The sequence below is a fragment of the Chrysemys picta genome, chromosome 4 (genome assembly GCF_011386835.1).
Source record: "Chrysemys picta bellii isolate R12L10 chromosome 4, ASM1138683v2, whole genome shotgun sequence".
Taxonomy (NCBI): domain Eukaryota; kingdom Metazoa; phylum Chordata; order Testudines; family Emydidae; genus Chrysemys; species Chrysemys picta.
In genome coordinates this window covers 84064968-84087547 of record NC_088794.1, presented here as the reverse complement: position 1 = coordinate 84087547, position 22580 = coordinate 84064968, and the positions used below count along the sequence as shown (strand labels likewise).

The following is a 22580-nucleotide window of genomic DNA, read 5'->3' as shown; positions in this document are numbered from 1 at the left end:
CATACAAGCTTCTAGGACCTATTCCACAGCAGTATTACCAAACTGGGGTTAAACAGAGGAAACATGAGGCACAAGTATATCCACGTTCATGTTTCTATTACCTGCCAGAAGGGCACACCATAACGATTCTGTGCTTAGACCCCTGAACATTTTTTTATTTTTAAATAAGATCACCCATCACTATGGTATCTGAGCGCAATGTCTCTTGATTCAGTGAGGCAAGTGTTCATATCCGAAACGCCACTGGAGATTTCCAAGTTCCTGCAGCCAATATCGAAGGATGACATCCTAGATCATTTTCAGGAAAATGTCAATAATTATGTCAGCCGCCCAAATTTAAACAAAAGTCTGCAGTTAGCGTCAGTGCTCAGCCAGGAGGGGCTGCAGCTGCTCAGCACCAACTGGAGGAGACTATCAGGACATGCCTGGGATGTAGGAGTTTCCTGGGGAAAAGACTGCTAAACACTGAAGTACTGGAACAAACAAATGTAACCTCACCACCCCTTTACTGAAGAGCAAGTGATGGGGGAGCCTTACCGATTCCCAGTCAGATTCTGGTTGAATCTTGGGGTGTAGCTCTCTTCCTGTTCCTCATCCTCTTCCTCAGTAGGAAACCCATACTGTGGTTCAAAGTATGGATTATCATACTCTCGTTTCTTCACCATTCCCTCCACAGAGCTCATGCTGCCAGCTGGGCTTTCACCATCACGACGTTCCAAATTCATCTTGGGGAAGTTTGATTGCAGCGGCAAGGAGGGAAGGTGATTTGAAAACCCAGCAATCATCTTCTCCTCCATCTCCGCTGAATCTGCTGACTCCTGTGGACCAACCAATTCATCCATTTATCAATGCACACTCCCCATAGAAATATCGGATAGAGCAAGAAAAGCATTCTGAGGGACTCTGCATACCATTCCCACTACCAGCTCCTCTAACCTGGGCTTTAAGATCTGCAGTAACAGTGCCTTGATCACCTTTCTGGGGCTTTATTCCGCTGCCCGACAAATCTTATCATTAAATATTCCCTTCGTTTCAAGCTAATTGCTCTGTATCCCACTATCACGCGGTAATGGGGATAACTTCCTGTTCTTGTTTTCTCCGCTCCCCTGGCAAGTCTGCTCTTTTTCATTTTTATCAGACTATGTAAAAGCAGCTCCTCCCTCCGTCTCTCCCAGGATCTGTGTCATCATTATGTTTTCTCTCCAAGGGCAGAGTTGTATTCTGGGGTGGCTCCTCCAGGTCCACAGAAAGCAGCAAAGTTGCCTCCTTAGTTTTATATTCTATTTGCCCAGGGATCCAACTGATTATTAAAGTTTTTTATTGCCCCTTGATTCCTGAGACTCACTGTTTTCCAGAGAACCTCCCAGTTTGTATCCATGCTTCCCCTCCTTGAGAGCATCATTTATACTAACTCATCTCTGGCTTGTAGCCCTCACCATCCCAGCATCTCCAGCTCACTGCTAAGCCTGCTTCTGTTCTGTGCGTTTGCCACTTCTCCCACTTCGTGTTCCCCACAAATCTGATCAGATTTAAATTTACAAAGTCTTCTAGACCCCTGTAGTATCCCCACTCATTACAGCCTTAAATGCCAACCCCCTTTGAGGGATTTTTATCTAGCTGGTATTTGTCCAGCAAATACAAGAATATGAGTTATCGATATGGATGAGTCATTAAGTTACTACCCCTTACAAGTATAAAAGAGTATGAACCTTATAATGTCTGACTGAAAAGCATATACACACCTCTACCCCGATAAAATGCAACCAAATATAACATGAATTCGGATATAATGAGGTAAAGCAGCGCTCCGGGGGGGCGGGGCTGCACACTCCGGTTGATCAAAGCAAGTTCGATATAACGCGGTTTCACCTATAACGCGGTAAGATTTTTTGGCTCCCGAGGACAGCGTTATATCAAGGTAGAGGTGTATCTTCTTCACTGTCTACCCTCTACCTACTAGCTCCATAATTTTACCATACCGGCTCTCCCATTCCCAGAACCAACCCCACACAGTGCCAGATGGGTGAGGGAACTTACTCTCTCAGCTATAAGGCTTGGTGCCTCATTCCTAACCACGGGCTGATAGGGATAGGAAATACAGGTGCTTGTACTGAAAGGAAACTTTTCTGGTGACCATAATGCTGCAAGCAAACTCAGCCTTGTCTATGAAGAGGGTGAAAAATTCATCTACCCAAGTCCATTTAGTAGGAGTCACCCTCATCCCAATCCAATTTGCCTAGACTCCTCCCTCCTCCAGGTCCTAGCACCCTGTGCCTGAGCTTGTGTGTGCAATAGTCCTAGTACACACGTGATTCACCCCATGGATGACAGTGCTGGGGCTGCTACTAGCTGTAGTGCTGGAACTTGAGCGAGGCTGGTTGTTGTCCAGGGAGCTCTCACTGTCCAGAGCCTGCGCATCCAGATCCCCTGAATATTCCTGGAAGTCATCAAACTCCACCTCACTGGCATCACCCAGGGCTGCATGCGTCAGGGGATCAACATCTGCAAACGCACCACCAGGCATTAGAGACTGCTCACTACTCCCGCCGAACACATAGTACCAACCTCCCATCTCATTAATGAACAAAAACTGCTCAGTGCCTTATTGTCCAACATGGGAAATGAGTTGGGGTTTCAATAACAGTTTCTTAAAGAAGAAAAACTACTATCCCAACAGAAACTCTTGTTGGCAGCCTCATCAGAAGCCAAGGCGAATTCTCTCTCTGTTCTCTACTAAAAATGGTTCTTTCTGGTCAGGGCTGATGATCACTGATTGGGTACTGTGAGGTAGGGGAAGCTTGCACTACTGGTGCCCAGGCTGCACATCTTCTATGGACAGAGCACGTTAGTTTCCTGCATTGTTAAACTAGCTCCTGTCACCAATACGACGTTCAGTTCATTCCTCTCTCCCAGAGATTTTTTGGAGAGTGATGCTCACAGAAAGGAGAAAGTTTCTTCCTCTGACTGTCCCAGGCTGCAGCAGAATAGGCTGAGAGTCTCTCTCCTGCATAAGAGCAGACCATAATCTACCTGCCTCCCACTCTGATGAAAGACTCAGAAGAGGCAACTTTCTCAAAGGGCAGGTGAATGGGGATGGAAGATCAATACAGGCCCAATGAAAGTGCAGCTTAGGAAGTTAGTTACTCACTTGGGGTATCGCCATTAATGTTACATTTCATCATCTCGCTGACAAAGTCACCAAGGGAGGAGTAGGAAGAACTTGAGTCATCATAATCCACACTGTCGCTACCACTAGGATAAGAGAGAGAGATGAGAGGCAGCCAAACAGCAACACAGGAGCTGGATGCTACAAGATATGGATCATCAGCACTGCCCTATGGCCGTCCAAGCCTCATACTACACCGATCCCTCCAAAAGGGTCATAGCAGCATGGCTGGCCACAAGCCGGAGGTAGAGGCTAATGTTTAAGAGAGTGCACTGTGACACTCTGCATCTCAAAGTAGCACCCTGGAACCCCATATTCACCACTGTCATATATGATATGCTTTGTACAAAGTATGCCTTGTGAGGTATCATTTTAAAATTTTTGATCTGTTGAACATTAATATCCAGTTGGATTTTATGTGCTATCATTATAGGTGAAGTTATGAAGCATTGCTATATGTGTTACTGAAATATACTGTGAAGTTGGGAGATGCCCACAGCCAACCTTTCAATTGCAACAAAGGAGCTGCCAGATGTGCTGATGACCTATTAAAGGGAATCCACTCTCCCAATGGCCATCCCAGAGACTTCTCAGGGAGAGCACATATGCAATGGAGACTGCCTGATCCCCACGTCACAGCAAAGATCTTTCCAGCAAGCTGGAAGAAAATATAAAAGAAGGGAAGTGACATCATCACTCTTTCCTCCCCCTCCCCCAACTCAACATCTGGAAGACAAAAACTTTGAACTGGGGAAGGGTGGTCTCAGCCTGTGTAATGAGGAACTGTAACTAGCTTGTGCCACCTTTCATGGTAAGATACTGCTTGATTCAAATCCTGCATAATTTGTAGAATTTAGATTACAAATTTATTTGTATTTCTTAAGTAACCAACTTTGATCTCTACTCTTGCTACTTATAATCACTTCAAAGCCCTATCTTTCTGTAGTTAATAAATCTGTTTTATATTTTTCCTAAAACAGTGTGTTTTGGTTGAAGTGCTTAGGACATCTCAGCTCAATTTACAAAGGCTAGTGTGTGTCCATTCCACATTGAGAGAGTGGCAAACTACTTAATGAACTTGCACTGCCAAACGGGGCCTTGAGCAGTGAAGACAGTACAGTTTTGGGGTGTAGAGCTGGAGGAAATTGGCTGGTGCCTCTCTATTGATGGTTCATGAGTGGCTTGGAGATCATTCAGTGTAACTCAGTTGGGTGTGTCCCTGTCTGTGGATTCTGTGTAAGTGCAGTATCTATCAGAGGTTTATAGCTTGACATCAGCATCACAGTGTGAGAGGCAACCCAGGTTGCGGAGTTCGGGGTCTCAGCAGTCCCACAGTCCATGATGCACCCCGGAGACCCCTTCACGAGCACATTTAACAATTTTAGGATAGGTGAAGAGAAGATGTGAAGAGCAACTCACTGGCCCTCATCAAAGTAGAGTGAACTGAGCACTTGTAGCCATGGAGGAGTGTTTGAGCTCTCAGGAGAGAGGAGGGGAGGGGAAAGCATGAGGGAATCAGAAAGCACGAAGCCCTTCCTTGCTAGGCTAATAACAGACCACTTCCGTTAGTGTGCTTGGTGCTGCACAGACCATAGAGAACAGACAAGGTCCTGCTCGGAAGAGCTTGCAAGCTGAGAGACAAGCAAAAAACAACAGAGCAGAGACACAGCTTTGGGGGTTGGAATAGAATCACCACTCAGAAGGGCTGCAGCTATTTATGTTTTATTAAATTCATGAATAGTTCTTCTCAAGCGGTAGATTAACATTGAGAGGCTTCATGTAGCTGTGTGTTTTGAGGAGGGATTTGAAAGAAAGGGGGGGATACTTGTTGCAATAAGGGAGGAAGGACAATCCCTGAGCAAAGGGCAGCATGGAAAAAAGCAAAGAGAGGAGCATGGCAAAAGGGAGTATAGAAATCCAAGTGGACCAAAGGGAGTAGGATGAATCAGAGGCAAAGGCAGAGTGATGTTAAAAAAATGCTTGAAGGTGAAGATGAAGAGTTTATGAAAGCCAATAAAGGGAATCTGAGGCAGCTGTGACACAGTCAGAGCAGCGAGGAAGAAAAATTACTTTAGCAGCACTGCTTTCTATAGACTGAAGAAACAAGGTGGGAGTCTTTGAGGTCAGAGAAACAGGTTGCAACAGCAAAGCAAGAGATGGCCAGAACATTTACAATGACTCTTAGTTAGCAATTGAATAGTGTCATGTTCCCCACCAACCTGTCATCAGTAGGTTCAGAATCTGTTTCCTTCTCTATGGGGACACTCAATGCCTCAGCCAGCTGGGAATTGCTATCATAGACACGGTAGTGGATTGGTTGAAGCTGGTGAGCATACCATTTTGGTTTGTCACCAATCAGGGCTGGGTCGAACATGTCTGCAAAGAAAACAGGAAAAAGGAGAGTTAAATGAACTTAGTTATTTGTATTATGGCAACCCTGAGAGGCCCTGATTAAATGGGGACTCATTGTACTAGGCACTATAAAACCACATAGGAACAGAGAGTCCCTGTCCTGAGGAGCTTACAGCATGCAGACAGACAAGACACAAATAGGTAAAACAAACAACAGAGACAGGGTAACAATGACAATAATCCAACAGAAACCCACAACCAACTGGAACAAGGAGGTTTCAGTTCAAGACTCATTTCATGGACCCTTACTGGAAAAGAAGGTCCCTTCCACAGCAAAAATAGGCTCCATTGCTGGAACAGTGTGTTGACTAGCCAACCTCTTTCCCAGTAGTGTCTCCATATTAGAAGCTTCTGCATTAAACAGGCTGAGCGGAAAGGCAGGACCAGGACTTACTGTTGTGGATCCTTTGAAAAGCATAGTTAGTTGGGTTGAGTGACCACTCTCCGAAGTATTCCACTGCTTGTGTCCTAGACAGCTTGTCAGCGAAAGCTGTCTGCTTTGGCCTAGACGCAAGAAAAGAATTGGCCTGAAAGGCCACCACAGGCCGGGGGAAGAGACGAAGGGTGCGGGTGTGCATCTGGAAACCCTGCAAAACGTTTGGTGAGTTGAAGAATCTCACCATAGCAACCCTAAGAAGGAAAAAGATGGTAATATGTCAGATGCAGACATGGAACCTCAAAGGGGAGAGGCACAGACAGGGCCTTTAAATGTTACACAAAAGGCAACATTTCCACCCACTAGTGTTTCTAAAGGGAAGGGTGATACAAAATAGGAATGGGGACATGTGTGACTCCCACTGGGAAAAGGGGTTCTCTCAAGAAACTGCTTTGGTTTAACTTTCCTTTCCCTCACAGCAGGTGCTTTGTACGCCCAACTCACACAAGGATTGTCAGCCCAGCCAACTACTTCTGGCAAAGAAGCCTCTTCATGGCTGATCATCCCTTATACCTGCCAGTAGAGTTGCTAAGAAGAAGACAGGTTTCTGGGGGTTACATTTCTTACATGAATATGACTCGTGGGAAGCAGCTAATACACTGGTGCGTGAGTTAACCTGAACTCACACTGTTAAGCTGCTGAGACCTAGGGAAGGCAGCTGAGATAAGCTATGGGGAAATGCAGGAAATGAACATATCACTTTGGAGTCTTAGTCATCATACAGTTTACTAATACACCCATATCTTCCTCCTTATCTGTCATTTCTAACTGATGAGCCCCTAGCCTACAGCAGAAATTCTTATTATTAGTCCCTAAAAGCACAATCTTGCACTTTGTCCTATTAAATTTCCATCCAATTTCTATTACTCCAGTACTTAAGGTTATCCAATATTCTGGTCCTCCACTGTAGTGACGATACCGTCCAGCTTTGTGTCATCAGCAAATTTTATTAGCACATTTCTACTTTTCGTGCCAAGGTCATTAATGAAAATGTTAAATAACATTGGTCCCAAAAGCCACCCCAAGGACCTCCACTAGTATCCTCCCTCCAGCCAGACAGTTCTCCTTTCACTACAACCTGTAGTTTTCTCTCCATTAGCCAGTTCCTTACCTACCTCTTCAACCACTAATAATGTCCCATGTGGCACCAGGCCAAATGGTTTACTGAAGTCCAGATGGGTTAGATCTACTGCATTTCTCTTATTTAAAAAATCAGTTATCTTAACAAAAGAAAGATATCATATTAGTCCGGCATGATCTACCTTTGGTAAACCCATGTTGCAATTGATCCTATTTTCCATTTACCTCCACGCCTTTAATTATTCTTTCCATCCAAATTTGTTCTAAAGCCTTGCATATTACTGAGGTCAGATTAATGGGTCTGAAGTTGCCTGGATCACTTTATTTTACTTTCTTAAATATAGATAGGACGTTTGCTATTCTGCTGCCATATCATACCACCCCCATCTCATAGATTTATTAAAAACCCTTGCTACCAGACTAGCAATTTCATTCTCTTTCAATGTTCTGGGAGTGAGACTATCCAATCTCCTCATCTTGAGCCCTTCAAGTTTTGCTTCCCCTTTGGACATGGTAATTTCCATTTCTATACATTCATTCTCCTTCGCCATCCTGCCTTTACTGCCATGTTCTGCATCATCATCGGTGAGCCCCTGACACAAACTTCATGGTAACCACTGCCTTGACATGTTTATTTGAAGAGAATTTTTTTTTGTAGCTAACATTCAGTGTTTATCTGAAGGAGAGAGATACAGACTAGCTTACAACATGGCACCCTCAGAAAGCCCTGTACTTCCTTCTCAAGTGCAAACTCTATGGAGATTCAGCATGTAGGTGCCTAGTCAACTCACCTGGTGGCCACATCCACAGAGTCCACATCATTGCCATAGATCAGGGGGTTGAATTCCGTGGAAGGGGTGGACTGTAGACCATTCTGAGGTCTTCCCATGAGCAGTGGGATCTCCTGTCCCTCATGGAACTTCTCTAGGTTAAGAATGGGCTGGGTATTCAGACTCATACTGGCCAAGGCCTGCGGAGCAACAGGTCACATGCACAGTCAGCAAGAAACAATTATTCAGGCAAGAATATAAAGAGTAGAGCTGACTTGACCCCTGAGCAATCACAGCCCTTGTGCCAGGTTCTAGTGCACTCTCAGGAGCATGTCTACACCATTCTCTGCCCCACACTCAGCCAAGAAAGAAATCCCTTTGTTGGGTTCCTGACCCTGCATTTGCTGGATTGCCCCATCAACCTCCTTACTGATGACACAGTCCTGGGAACAGCACACGGTGTCAAATTTCTGAATGGTTGATAAAAGTAAAAACAGATGCTTCCAATAGTCCAAAACCAGGTTCAGGGTGTGCAGCATTCTGGATCCCAGCAGCTTGTTGGAGATTTATTCCTATCTCCAGTAGTCAGAAATACACTCCTTAGACCCAATCAGCATAGCCATAATCCCAGGACATAAACCTGCAATTCTCAGTTTCTCACCTGGGTGAACTCTGTGCCTTTCTAGAGAAATAGAGGCTTATCCCAAGCCCTGATAGTATCATCTTGAAAGTGCACTTGAAGCAGTAAAGGTTTAACTTCCTAGTCGTACAACCAGATTGGTCCCAAATCTCCCCCATTTCTCCTCCTGCTCCTTGAGTCTCCTCCTCTAGCCTCCCTTTCAAAAGTCAATAAGTAAAGCACAGAAGAAGAATAAAAATCATGGAAAGTTGAGGGGAAAAGAGTAAAATAAAGAACCTTGTTGTCAGGCGTGAGCAGCTGTTGCTGAGTGATTGCAGTCATGCTAACCAGACACTGGAGGCAAGATGGAAGATCACATGACAACATCAGCAGCCAATCAGAGCCAAGACGAACACATGACCACAGACAGATGGAGAAGAAAAAAAAAAACTATTACTACCAAATATCACAGATGAGAAAGGAAATAAAAGGGACCACAAATCAGTGCAATTCCTGAAAGAAAACAGCATGCTCCATCACCACTCATCTGCTCCCCACTAGACCCTCCTTCTTCCCAGAAAGTAATAACATTCCAGTCTCCTGGTTGTGAACAGAGACTTTTCCAATGAGACTTTAAAATCCAAGGTCCTTGCTGCTCTGCCTGGATATTAATGACCAGGTGGCATTCTATGTAAAGGTTAGGTGTTAACCTCAGTGTCGTTGGCCAAAGTTTCCCCTTTCCACATTGCTGTGTGCCAGCGGGTAGTTAGCATTCTCCCTTCCCCAGCAGTGGTCAGGTATGTTCTGAGCTTAGTTGATTGCTTTGGAATCCTTGGACAGAAGTTGCCAAAGGAATATCACATTTTGTTCTACCTCTAATGTACCATCTAATGTTCAACCTCTCCTCAGTGTTTGGGAATTTTGCTGAACAGCCCTTAAACTGTAGGGAAAAACAGGTTTTGGAGTAGCAAGTGTAGTTTCCACTGCAGGATCATTTTCTGGTGAAAGCAGCAGGGCATCTGGGATCCTAAACAAGGTTATACAAATTGCTCTACAGAGGCAGAAATAGCAGCCCTCACCAACACACTTTACCTTTAGGTAGTGCATGCAGTGTACAGAAGGAGAAAAATAGAAATAAAGAGATAAAATCTGCTTGATAGGACAGCCAACCCTGTCCCAAGCTGATTAATGGCTTATCAGGATCTGAGAGGAGGCAGTGGGACCTCATTTATGGAAAGAGGGAAAAGTTTATTTGAGAGAGACAGAGAGAGAGAGGAGTCAAGTCCAAGTCCAAAGGCCACATTGTGTGTGCCAAGGAGAGTCCTGGAGCTTTTATGAGGGTGAAAACAAGATGTGGGGTACTAACTAGACCCCCAAACTGCAGCAAGAGATGGAGACTGGCTGCAAAACCCTAAAGCATATCTCAAAGGGTCCCTTTGCTGGTCAACTATAGTCACTGAAACTGTAAAGTTCCCAGGGATTTTTCTTTTTTTCCCCACCCACTCACTACGCTAAAGGAGAGGAGAAGTGAGCCGTTTCTGAAAACTGTCTACGGCTACTGCAAAGAAAAACCAGCAGGGCACAATTTCGGAGCCCAGGTCAACTAACTCAGGCTTGGGTTGCAAGGCTAAAAAATACAGTGTAGGTATTCCCATTCAGGCTAGAGCCCAGAGTCTGAAACCCAGAGAGGTGGGAGGATCTTGGATCCGAGGCTCCAGCCCAAGTGGGAACACCTACATTGCTATTTTTAGCCCAGCAGCCCAAGCCCCTTGAGGTCAAGTCAACTGACTAGGGTTCTGAGACTCAGTGCTGAGGGCTTTTCTTTGCTGTGTACACACACCCTTAAGCAATTGTTATTACATCAGAACATTAGAATGACCATACTGGGTCAGAACAATGGTCCATTTAGCCCTGTATCCTGTCTTCCAATAGAGTATTCCAGTAACAGATGCTTCAAAGGGAATGAACAGAGCAGGGCAAGCATCATGTGATCCATCCCATCCTCCAGTCCCAGAATCTGATAGTCAGAGACCTAGGGACACCCAGAGCACAGGGTTATATCCCTTACTATCCTGCCAATAACCATTCATGGACCTATCCTCCATGAACTTATCTAATTCTTTTTTTCATCCAGTTATAGTTTTGACCTTCACAATACCCCCTGGCAACAAGGTCCAAGGTTGACGACTTCATTGTGTGAAGAAGTACTGCCTTTTCTTTGTTTTAAACCTGCTGCCTATTAATTTCACTGGCTGACACCCTGGTTTTTGTGTTACGCAAAGAGGTAAATAACACTTCCTGATTCACTTTCTCGACACCATTCATGATTTTATAGACCTCTATCATATCCCCCCCTCGATCGTCTCTTTTCCAAGATGAACAGTCCCAGTCTTTTTAATCTCTCCTCAGATGGAAGCTGTTCCATTCCCTTCATAATTTTTGTTGCCGTTCTCTGCACCTTTTCCATTTCTAATATAAATTTTTGAGATAGGGTGACCAGAACTGCACACAGAATCCCAAGTGCGGGCGTACCAGTTACATAGTGACATTATGATATTTTCTGTCTTATATATCCATTACTTTCCTAATGTTTCCTAACATTGTTAGCTTTTTTGACTGCCGCTGCACACTGAATGGGTGTTTTCAGAGAACTATCCACAATAACTCCAATATCTCTTTCTTGAGTAGTAACTGCTAATTTAGAGCCCATCATTTTGTACGTATAATTGGGATGTTTTCCAATGTGCATTTATCAATACTGAATTTCATCTGCTATTTTGTTGCCCAGGTATCCAGTGTTGTGAGATCCCTTTTAAACTCTGCACAGCCTGCCTTGGACTTAACTATCTTGATTAGTTTTATATCATCTGCAAACTTTGCCACTTCATTGTTTACCCCTTTTTCCAGATCATGTATGAATATGATGAACAGCGCTGGTCCCACTGGGGGACACTATTTACATCTCCATTCTGAAAACTGACCATTTATTCCTACCATTTGTTTCTTGTCTTTTAACCAGTTACTGATCTGTGAGAGAACCTTCCCTCTTATCCCATGACAGCTTATTGTGCTTAAGAGCCTTTGGTAAGGGACCTTGTCAAAGGCTTTCTGAATGTCCCAGTACACTATATCCTCTGGAAAACCTTTGTCCACATCTGTTGACCCCCTCAAAGAATTCTAATAGATTGATGAGGAATGATTTCCCTTTACAAAAGGCCTATTCACTCTTCTGCAGCAAATCGTGTTCATCGGGGTCTCTAATAATTCTGTTCTGTACTTCAACCAATTTGTTGAAGTTGAAGTTAGGCTTACTGGCCTATAAGTGCCAGGGTAGTCTTTGGAGCCTATTTTAAAAAATGGTGTCACATTATTTATCCTCCAGTCAGCTGGTACAGAATCTGATTTAAATGATCGGTTACATATCACAGTTAGTAGCTCTACAATTTCACATCTGAGTTCCTTCAGAACTCTTAGGTGAATACCATCTGGTCCTGGTGACTTACTACTGCTTAATTTATCAATTTGTTCCAAAACCACCTGTAATGACACCTCAATCTGGGACAGTTCCTCAGATGCATCACCTAAAAAGAATTGCTCAAGTGTGGGAATCTCCTTCACATCCTCTACAGTGAAGACCGATGCAAAGAATTAATTTAACTTCTCTGCAATGGGCTTGTCTTCCTTGTGTGCTCCTTTAGCACCTCAACCATCCAGTGGCCCCATTGATTGTTTAGCAGGCCTTCCTGTTTTTGATGTACTTAAAAAATGTTTTTGCGGTTAGTTCCTGAATCTTTTGCTAGTTGGTCTTCAAATTCATTTTTGTCCTATTTATACTTTTACACTTGACTTGCCAGAATTGATTCTCCTTTCTATTTTCCTCAGTAGGATTTGACTTCCAATTTTTAAAGGATGCCTTTTGGTCTCTGCTTCTTTTACTCTGTTGTTTAGCCATGGTGGCATTTTTTGGTTCTCTCACTGTTCTTTTTAATTTGGAGTATACATTTAATTTTATGGTGTTTTCAAAAAGATTCCATGCAGTTTGCAGGCATTTCACTCTTGTGACTGTTCCTTTTAATTTCCATTTAATTGTCTTCCTCAGTTTTGTGTAGCTCCCGTTTCTGAAGTTAAATGCTACTGTGGTGGGGCTTCTTTTGTATTCTCCCCCCACCCACAAGATGTTAAATTTAATTATATCATGATTGCTATTACCGAGCGGTTCAGCTATATTCACAGAATGAGATCCTGTGCTCCACTTAGGACTAAATCAAGAATTGCCTCTCCCTATGCGGGTTCCAAGACTAACTGCTCTACAAGCCTGCAGTGTTGTTATTCAGGTGCTCTAACCTGGGAGCAGCAGGGGAGAAGCCTACCAGACACCCTCTAGAAGGACTCTCTGAATAAATAAGCATCTTAAACAGGTAAAATGAGAAATTTCCAGCCCCGCACTTCCCTAAGCAAAGCAGGGAGGGGGAAAAAAAAAAGAGAGAGCAAATGGAAAAACAACTGAAGAAGATGAAGACCTCTGGGGAGATTTACAGGGAGCTCTGCAAACAAGAGAATAGCCTCAGGTTTTGGTCAGTCTGGAAGGAGCGCTGTTTGGGAAGGAACCATATGGCCTATGGGTCTCAAGGAAGTATGTCCTTGCAACTTTGTTACTCAGTTGCCCATGCTGACAGAGTCCACTGCCACATTCAGAGCAGGAGGCCTCCCCAGGCCAGGTGGTTAGCTGACTGAGAGGCAGTTGACTGAACAAGAGGGATCTTCCAGCGCTCTGCTTTCTCTACCCAAAGTTAGTCTCAAGTGTCTGGCACCACGGTATCCAAGTACCAAATGGCCCCTTATAGAATGTGCTATGCTAGACCCACTGATCTGCACAGCTGCCCTCTTACATAGATCAGCACCTGCTGAGTTGAGGCAGTGTAGCTAGTCTGATGCCCACTCCTCACCAGACCCCTGGAGTGGCCACTTACCTGTTTCAGGTGTTTTTTAAGCTCTAATGCCTCCGGCTCCGGTAGGACTGGCAAAGATTCTGCATTCGTGGGAACAATCACCTGGAATTAAACAGCAAAACAATTCTAGATAGTAGCCACCCCCAGGCTGGAGTCCTATACTTTATGAGACATGATAGGGACCAAAGAACAAAGGCTGCAGAAGACTTAGGCCTGGTCTACGCGGGGGGAGGAGGGGAGACACGACTTACCTCGTGTCCTCACGGCACGGGGTCGACTGCCGCCGCTCCCCCATCGACTCCACTTCCGCCTCTCACTGCGGTGAAGTACAGGAGTCGACAGCAGAGCGATCGGGGATCGATTTATCGTGTCTACACTAGACGCGATAAATCAATCCCCGATAGATCGATCACTACTCACCGATCCGGCAGGTAGTGTAGACGTACCCTTAGATAGGATCAGTACTTCGATTTTCACTCCCTTGGGGTTAGGGAGGAGTTACTTTACCCTTCACAAAAAAAAATTCAAACTTTTCTTAACACACTCAACGTTCAGATTCCCAGTTTATTAGAGGATGTTAACTGTGTTTCCCTTTAAGCAGCATTGTTAATACCACCATGTACAGTTGCTTATAAGGTCCTCTTTGAATTATCACACCAAATGCTGCAGGAAGACACTTACCAGATCTAATTTCCTCTCTCCTCCAAAGGCTGTAAAAAAATAGGGTCCTGACTGCCAAGTAGACTATGTGGTTTTATAACTCCTGTGAGAGTTTATTCTTCCTGTGCAGTTTCTCACAGGGCAGGCAGACTGACTGCTTTAAATTTGCCCTAACTGCTACATTATTTCTATTATAATGATTTAAGAAAAAAATAAATTTCATTCAAAAGTCATTTTCAGCTGAAATAGTAGGAGGGGTGTGGGAAAGGGGACCTCAAGACAGGGCTTAGAAAACCACGCAGTAAAAGCATTGGGGCAGCAGATGTGACTGCAGTCGTTTGTGCACTTGGGCATGTGCACTGCATTTCTCAAATCCACCATGGGAACTGGGGTTTCCACTAAACTGTCCCCTCTCATCAAAACCAAAGGCTCCTGAGCACGGATCGCTTACCTTATTGGTGTCCAGGTCAACAAGCCACACATCATCAGGCATTTTAAAGTCTAGTTTGTAAAGGAAGAAGCTGGCTGGGACCCCAATGATGTAAGGTGTGGGGGCCAATAGTAACTAGAGGACAAAAGGAAAGAATAAAGGGAAAGATCTGTATTGGTAATGCTCACACCTTGCTTCCTAAATACATTGTCTACAATCCAGTTACAAGAGAGGGGACAACACAAAAGGTACCAGCCAGTTATCACAGCAGGCATCCATCCCACAGCTCTCAAACAGAGTTCCACAGAGGGACACAAAGAGGACAAAAAACTCAAATGTTCTGGAGAAGGAGGAATGCAATTTTTCCAGCAACCATCCAGGTAGACACGCTTTCCTTTGGTGAAGTAACCAGCCTCTTGGGAAGGGAAAATTGTTTAGAAGAAACCCAACAGCTTCCTGCTCTACTCATGGGCCCAGTGGGGAAAAAGTTCACAGCAGAGCCCAAGCTAGACAGGGAACAAGTCACAGACACAGACAGATACAGCACAAATGCAGAGTCTGAATGTATTTTGTACTGATTGAAGGTGCTGATTCCACTGCTCTGGGAATAAAGCCATTTTTTAAAAAACTAGTTCAATTTCAAGCTGATGGTGTCGCTAAGGCAGCACAGGCAATGAAGTATTTTAAAATCTACACTGAAAAACTATGAAGCGATATAGGAAGTTGTTCCTGACAGCAGGAGCTGCAGAGAAGGCAGCTCTCACACCTACACTGACCAGATTGTGTGAAGGGATCAAAATAATATCGGGTTGCTATTGACTTGTAGTAAATTGAGACCAACCACTTGGAGATGGGGCCTTTTATTCCCTAAAATATCAGGTCAGCCCACACTAGACAGAGTTCTTACAGCAGAAGAATGCAGGACAGAACTGAAGTTGCAGCTGATGATTGGCTGATGAGATAATGTAACGTACCTGTTCTGCAGAAGCCATGCAGGTGGGGAGCAGTGGAATCACTGGGAACATGTACTCTAGTGGATAGATCATAGCCACAAATGCCATCACGGACATGGAGAGAGCATTATAGTCTCGGGACTGCAGCACCACCTGTGGCCAAGAAAACTCATGTTAGCACTATATCCATCATTCATCCAGCCCAGGGATTCCCACAAAGGAGCTCAGGTCCCAAAGTAAACCTCTCCCTTTCCTGATGCTTCCACAGGGCTATGTGAGACCTTGCTCTGCCTCCATGTGACTTGGCTGTTATTAGATGGGCGGACCCTGCATCAGCAAAAGTCTTTCCACAAACAAACCTCTGAACACTCTGCACAAAAAGCAAGACCCTCCCAGATTAGAACCTCAAGTGGGGCCTCCCAAATGCAAACTGTTCCTAGAACTGCAGAGGGACATCAGTCCTATTCACCAACATTGTTAGATTTCTAATTAGTTTTGTACTGGTTAGTAGCCATAGACCGACCGACTGACCAATCAAAACAAAAACAAACATCTTCTCCCTCTCACCTTGTGCTCCAGAAGGATGCAGGACAGCACCTGCAAACAGGCATCCACTCCCAAAAGTTCCAAGGGCAGATGCAAGGGGAAATCCACCAACGTGAAGCGGGATGGGTCAGGAAGAGCAAACGTCAAAGCTGGTTGCAAATCATGTGGTAAGACTTCCACATCCACTCGCTTCTGGCCTGCAACAGGTACAGGTGAGCGGAGCAGGCGATAAATCCAGGCCTCTATCTCACGCAGGTCATGTAGCAACGCACTGGATTTCTCTTCCACTAGGAGAGCACCTGTGAAAATCCGCCACATGGTATCCCTGTGTGGGGAGAATGACAAGGTTAACACAGTCCCATAGAGACATTCTGCAGCTGCTCCACTCAGAATTTTGCCAGGCTCCTCCATGGAAGGCCAGATTACCCAAAGACTACAAGGCAGCAGAAAACAGTGTAACATAGTCCTCACTGTCCAGCCAGGGAAGAGGAAGGATTAGTAAGTGTTGAAATTAGTCTGTTAAAGCAAAGTCACTAGGAACATAAATCTTGCGGTGGTGAGAACAGTCACAGCTATACCACCTTGGGCTAGGGTCTCATCAGATCTCATTAGCTAAACAGTGTCCAGATCTCCTAAGAAACCCCAGAACAGGATTCAGTAGGTGGCACTCCCCATGAGACTTCAATGAATCAATGTCCCAGCAAGGTGTTATAAAACTCTGTACTGCTAGAGGCAACGAAACCAGAGCCCGAACAGTTAAAAATCCCAATGCATTTTTCAGAAGAATTTGAGGATCCTGGCATCTGACCCAAATTCCAATTCAGGTAATTACATTGAGCTTCATTAAATTTCTCCAGCAGTTTTCATTTGATTTTTTTTCCCCCTACTTCCTGACCTAAACTGTTGAGCAATGTTGCTGTGACCTGTAAAACAGCTAAAGTGTCCCATTTCTTTGACAGAAATACAGATTCCTCTAGCTAGTCTGTGAAGTTCCTTAGCATTTTAGGGAAATGGATGGCATATAAAGAGAATAATCTCATCCTCAAGCCCTTCTACAATATTCTAATCTGGCAAAGTGATTAAGCATCATTTCCCACTTGGAGAGCTGAAGGTCTCTCCCCTTCAGCTAGTGTACACAGATCCCACTGAAGTGATACAGCCCCATGTTAGAGGTAGGGCCAGGTAACTATTCCGGCATACATGTTTATTCTTTAGGGATTTAGTCCCATAGGAAGTTGGCTCCCAAGGACCCACCTAGAAAGACAGATAAGAAAGAGATGGGAGATCAAATAGCAGACAGAATTTTGAATTTAAGAGTACTCTCGTGGGTAGAATACCACAACTTTGGTTTTAGGAACAATTTTACCTTCCCCAACTTTTTTTTTTTTTTTTTTTTTAAACTCTCCCCTATCTGTTGCTCAGCTTCTCTTAACTCCTGAATGGCCGTTTCTCTCTCTAAAGTGCCATTAGAATCAGAGAAGTAACTGAAATCGATGAGATTCCAGCTTTATTCTGTCTCAGTGTCTAACAGAGCTCATTTTACAACTCAGCTAAAGCCAGAGAGCCACAAATTTCCATCTGAAAATCCAACTAATTTTGTTCTGCCTCTGATGTTGGCACCAAGAATGATTCTGACACTGGATTTGGCTGGCAAATCCACTGACGATGCATGGGGCAGAATAAAATCCATTTTGCTCTCTTATGGTAGTATAGCACCTGAGGAGATTTAAGGTGTAACATTATTACTAGCAGATCATTGCCCTGATGGCAGGGATAGCTTCTTCTACACCCACCCACCAAGTCAGACCTGGGATCACTAGCAAGGTATTTATAGAATCAGAAATTAGAGATAAGACTATAACCCAGCATATGGGTCTGACATCAGGGCAGGATTGTTTCCTATTGTATATGTTCTACCTTTTGCAGTGAACACAATAATCCACGTGCAGTCACACTATTGCTGTAGAAAGAGGTACTATGCCTTCCCAGCTCCATGGTGAAATATACTTTTGTGTATGCATCCAATATAACTCGGATTTTTGGCGACCATTTCACATTTTAAGTTCATGTTTCATTTATCACAACAAACCACCGGTTAGTCTCTCTCAGCTATTCCCGCTGCTGAGGTTTCTTCCTTCCCATTTAGCGTTGATTTCAGATTATTTTTCCTCAAATACATTAGCTACATTTTTCCCCGAGTTGAAATTCTTTGCATTATTTTCTTCTTATGATTCTAATTTCTGTCTCTGTACCTCCATGGTCAAAATTATATCAGTCATGGTATGCATCACCATGGCACTCACATGCCACAGAGATAACCACAGTATCAATGTCTAGATTTAGAAAGGATAGATCAGATTTAGATAGAGTTATTAGCAGGGTACTGCCTCTGTTTCATGTAGGTGCACTACTGTTTAAAATAAAATCCAATTATTGAATTAGACAAATATGAATTTTTACAAAAATTATCACAGATCCCTCCCCCTTGCAAATTAGAACAGAAACATCTCAGCACAGACAAACAGTAACCACCTCCACTACTCCTGCAAACACATACATACAGATCATTTAGAGCAGAGGCTGAAGCAGAGAACTGCAGCCCTTGGAGAGTAAGAGAAATGGCCTTTCTCCCCCACCCCACATACCTCTGCACTCCTCGAGGGATCCCCAGCTTCTTGCCCAGCAGCCTCTCACTGCAGCAGTCCACTAGCCTCTTCAGGATGTATAAACACTCGCGGAAGCTGGAGAAGAAGGGGTAATGACTAATGATGCACAGGGAAGTCAGGGTGCTGTTCCGGGAGTGATGGCTGCCTCTGGCAACACGCTTACTGCGTGGTGACCGGTTCACATCTGGAGTGGACTCTGTGCTTGGTGTGTGCAGTGAAGAGCCACTCTCTGAACTCTCATTGCCCACCTCCTCTTGGGCAACGGAAGCATCCCCAGGTTTGGGGGGTTTTTGTCCATCCCGAACTCGATGCCCACCAGTGCCTTCTGCTTTCTCTTTGGGCACTCGCTTCTGGAAGGAGCGGTAGAAGTTGACACAGATCCCATAGCGAATGACGCCCGAATCCTTGTCTGTGAGTGTGAAGACAAAGGAGGTGTCATCTCGCAGACTCATGCGTTTTTGCCGTACACTCAGGCATCCCTCCGGCTGACAGAAGAACACCACATCGGGAGGCAAAGGGAAATCTGAATGGTCTTCCAGAGGGTAACGTCGGAGCAGCTCAGGGGTCTGGGCCACACTATCGCTGCTTGGCTGCCTAGAAAGAACACAATCACACAATTACTTAGCTGGCCAATTCCAACATAAACCTTGGCAACCTGTCTAGTCCATATGGAACCCGCTTCAACCTTTGCCTTCTCCCCAGTACCGAAAGGGAGCACAGCTTCTCAGTCAGTAGACATACAAGGAGGCCCAAGACCACAGGGGGACCAGAATCATCATAGGAAAGGAAAGAATGGTCTATAATGTCAATACTGAGGTGCAAGGGGGAGCGGACATCCCCGAGGGTTAGTAAGAGGAAGAGATCCATGGGTGCGTCACTGTGGGAGAGCATCCTCTTGAGAAGGGAAGTTTCCCTGATTTTGATTTATAAAATGCAACCAACTATATACATCTCTGGGTGACACTTAGCCAGAGAAGACACTGATTTTTTTCTCCTCCAGACTTGGCCCTGCGAGCATAAACTCAGCCAGCTTGGTCCAAATGCAGGTCGTTTTTACCTGAGAAATATATGGAAAATTCAACCAGAAAAAGTGGAAACAGATCCCAACCAGTGGCAACAGGAATTTACCAAACTGTCAGTCCTTAGAAGCAGCTCTGTAGAACTGGACAAGGCACCTTCACCACAGCAATGGCGAATTGCTTTAAACTGACTCTAAACTGAGTGAGACTCCCCATCACTGTCGTGCTAACCTATGTCCCATGTGTTCCACCTGCCACAGGTCACCTACAAATCACTCTGACCTATGACGACGACATACTGCAAGAGAAAGTTTAGAAGCCTCAAATTATCATGATATCCTACCAGGGCATGCAAAGTGGGCTCTGGCTGCAGAGGAGAACTCAGACAGAGACTGGCCCAGCAGTTCCCATGGGGGGAGAAAACCACTCTTTTGAGAGCATGACTAGGGAGCTGCCGTGGCAGAAACATAATAAAATCATGCATAATGGAACTCTTTGAATTGATATATAATGTATAAACTTTAATAAAACTGCAATGGAAGTGTACAAGACCCACAAACTAAAGGGTATATAGAAAGCAAAGAGGGAACAACATTTAAAATTCTCCTAACAATAAAGGGAAACAGTGAGAAAGCAAACACTGCTAGTTTTCTTTTAAAGATAAAAAGTACATTATAAGCATTTTGTTCATGTACAAGGCCAACCGAACAAACGATCCTAACGTACACAGAAAAAAGAACTTTGTTCCCTTATTAGATAAAGCACAGTACTATATTTTTGCTTTTGATAATCTTAAAGGACACAGGTGAAATCCTGGCTCCACTAAAACCAATGGCAAAATTCCCATTGACTTCAATGGAGTCAGGATTTCATCCTGTAAATTTAAAAAGATAAGTTTTAGTAAACAGAGATGTATTTTTCTATGTTTAAAATTTTAAAGTGGAATTTACACTTTACAGTCTCTAAATTGCAAAAACTGGTTAACATATAAATGTTTACTAGAGTAATTCCCATACTGTTCTCCCACGGACCACTGGTGACCCTTAGAGCGCTCTCTGGTCAGAGAGTGCTGTTTCTTCCTTGTTTCCAGTTAATAAAGTTTATTAAAAGAAACTAACATATATTAAATATTTTCTCCTCCTCTCTCAATAAACAGTCAGACACCTATATCTGGAGAGGACTGATATTTCTTACAGAGAAGTCAAGAAATAAAATTAAGTACAGTTGACAAATTACTCTGGCCACAGACTTCTTTCTAAAATAAGTCCAGCTGGCCTTGTAAGCCAATAAAAATCATCATCTACCAATAACAAATACGTTATTTCCCTGTTTAGTCAACATAGTTTTGTCAAGGTCTTCTCATGAAAAGGAAACATGCTATAACATGTATAAGTCATTCGCATTTGGAAATGGAAGTTTAATCCATTTAGGAATACACCCATGAATGAAGTATTGTAAAAAGATGCAGGAAATAGCTACTGAATAAATAAAAAAGTTCTAAATAAGCCTTGATCAGCAACAAATGCTACTTGACAAATACTGTAAGAATCAATTCTGTATTTGATAAGCACTCAGTATTAATTGACTATTGAATGAGTATGTTAACCCTTGTATTTTACTGGTAGTTAATAAAAAAACATTTTAAAAGTCATTCTTGATTCTTCATATAAGGACAGAGAGAGCAGCCCAAGAACTTACATAAATGAGTATTAGTGAAAGGACTAAACACTAGAATTGCAACACCAGCTGATTTGATTTTGTTATGGATCATTAATAATTTCTGGGGTTTCTGGATAATAAATCTCTTTCTCAAGGGTAAGCCAGAGATCTAGCCTATATTAATAATTTTCTCATAGGGTACATTTCAAAATTGCACATTCTACACATTGTAGTGTTCTATATATATTCTGAACAGTATTTGCTTGGCACTTAATGAGAGAACAGCTAGGGGGTGCCAAGTCTACCGTCCCCTCCCACCACTAGCAAAACCATAGCTGGGAGGCTATTAGGTTACCTGGCCCCAACGATCACAAGGTAGTCAAGTAACTGGGGGCAGATCTTCTTCTGCAACATTGTCCCGTCCCCTTCACTAGGTCATCTCAGTGAATCTCCTGATCATTGAACCAGCAGCCAATCATCCAGTCATCCGCTGCAGCTGCCTCAGGGAAGAGACTCCACATGGAAACTTCTGACAAGTTCAACCTGAAACCAGGAGAGAAGATAGGGTCAGTGTCATATGCACCAGCAGCAGAGTTTTGTGTGAGGGCCTGAGGCATGATCTTAGGGAGTAGTGCTTTGAAATAAAGTTGGAGGGTGGATCATGGATGGACAACAGAGCTTTATGCTCATCCTGGGGACAGCCACATTCCCTTGGAAAGCTAAGCATCCCAATCCTCCTCAAGGGCCTGATTCCTGTTTCTACTGAAAGCAATGGGACTTTTTTCATGGATCCGGCCTCTCACACGCTGCTGTTTCATAGAAACAGGAACAGCTGACACACTTATACATAACTCTGGTCCCATGCTACCCTTTCCCCATAGATCCCACTTTTATGTATAGTCTTGACCACCCACAGATCCTGTTCCACGTGCATGAAGCCATGTCATTCATATTTGCTTCTCCTGTGTCCTTTCTGAATTACCCAGACTGATGTGCACTGTCCAGCCAGTACTTTAGACTCCAAACCGGAACACTCCCTCACCTAGCAGAAAGATGTAAAGTGAATTTCAGGGTTGCACACTAGAGATTGTGCTAGGGCCAAACACCCAGCAGGACCCATCCTCTCATCACAACAGCAAGATTCAGAACCACCCAATGGATTTTATTTATGGCCACAACGTAAATTCGAGCTCCTGAGAGAAACAGCAGGAAACA

At 44.0% G+C, this 22580-nt stretch overlaps 1 protein-coding gene and 1 long non-coding RNA gene across 52 annotated transcripts in view; one reads left to right on the top strand and one right to left on the bottom strand.

Moving 5' to 3' along the window:
- Positions 1-22580, bottom strand: part of MADD (MAP kinase activating death domain) — a 116482-nt gene that overhangs the window by 72190 nt on the left and 21712 nt on the right. For 23 of the 50 annotated variants that reach the window (XM_065595162.1, XM_065595168.1, XM_065595165.1 and 20 more), the window contains exons 2-14: positions 21721-21908; positions 18667-19281; positions 16043-16346; positions 15497-15628; positions 14544-14657; positions 13454-13534; positions 8781-8837; positions 7886-8064; positions 5973-6208; positions 5386-5542; positions 3149-3252; positions 2309-2502; positions 538-818 (exon numbers count right to left, since the gene is read on the bottom strand). In XM_065595162.1, coding sequence (XP_065451234.1) covers positions 538-818; positions 2309-2502; positions 3149-3252; positions 5386-5542; positions 5973-6208; positions 7886-8064; positions 8781-8837; positions 13454-13534; positions 14544-14657; positions 15497-15628; positions 16043-16346; positions 18667-19281; positions 21721-21779 — 2513 coding nt within the window. In that variant the 5' untranslated portion in view covers positions 21780-21908. The remainder of the gene's footprint in view (positions 1-537; positions 819-2308; positions 2503-3148; positions 3253-5385; positions 5543-5972; positions 6209-7885; positions 8065-8780; positions 8838-13453; positions 13535-14543; positions 14658-15496; positions 15629-16042; positions 16347-18666; positions 19282-21720; positions 21909-22580) is intronic. The other 27 variants (XM_065595187.1, XM_065595169.1, XM_065595173.1 and 24 more) reach the window with 3 other exon arrangements.
- The window catches only part of LOC101943313 (uncharacterized), a 110502-nt gene that overhangs the window by 84104 nt on the left and 3818 nt on the right, over positions 1-22580 (top strand). The gene's annotated exons all lie outside the window — the stretch shown is intronic.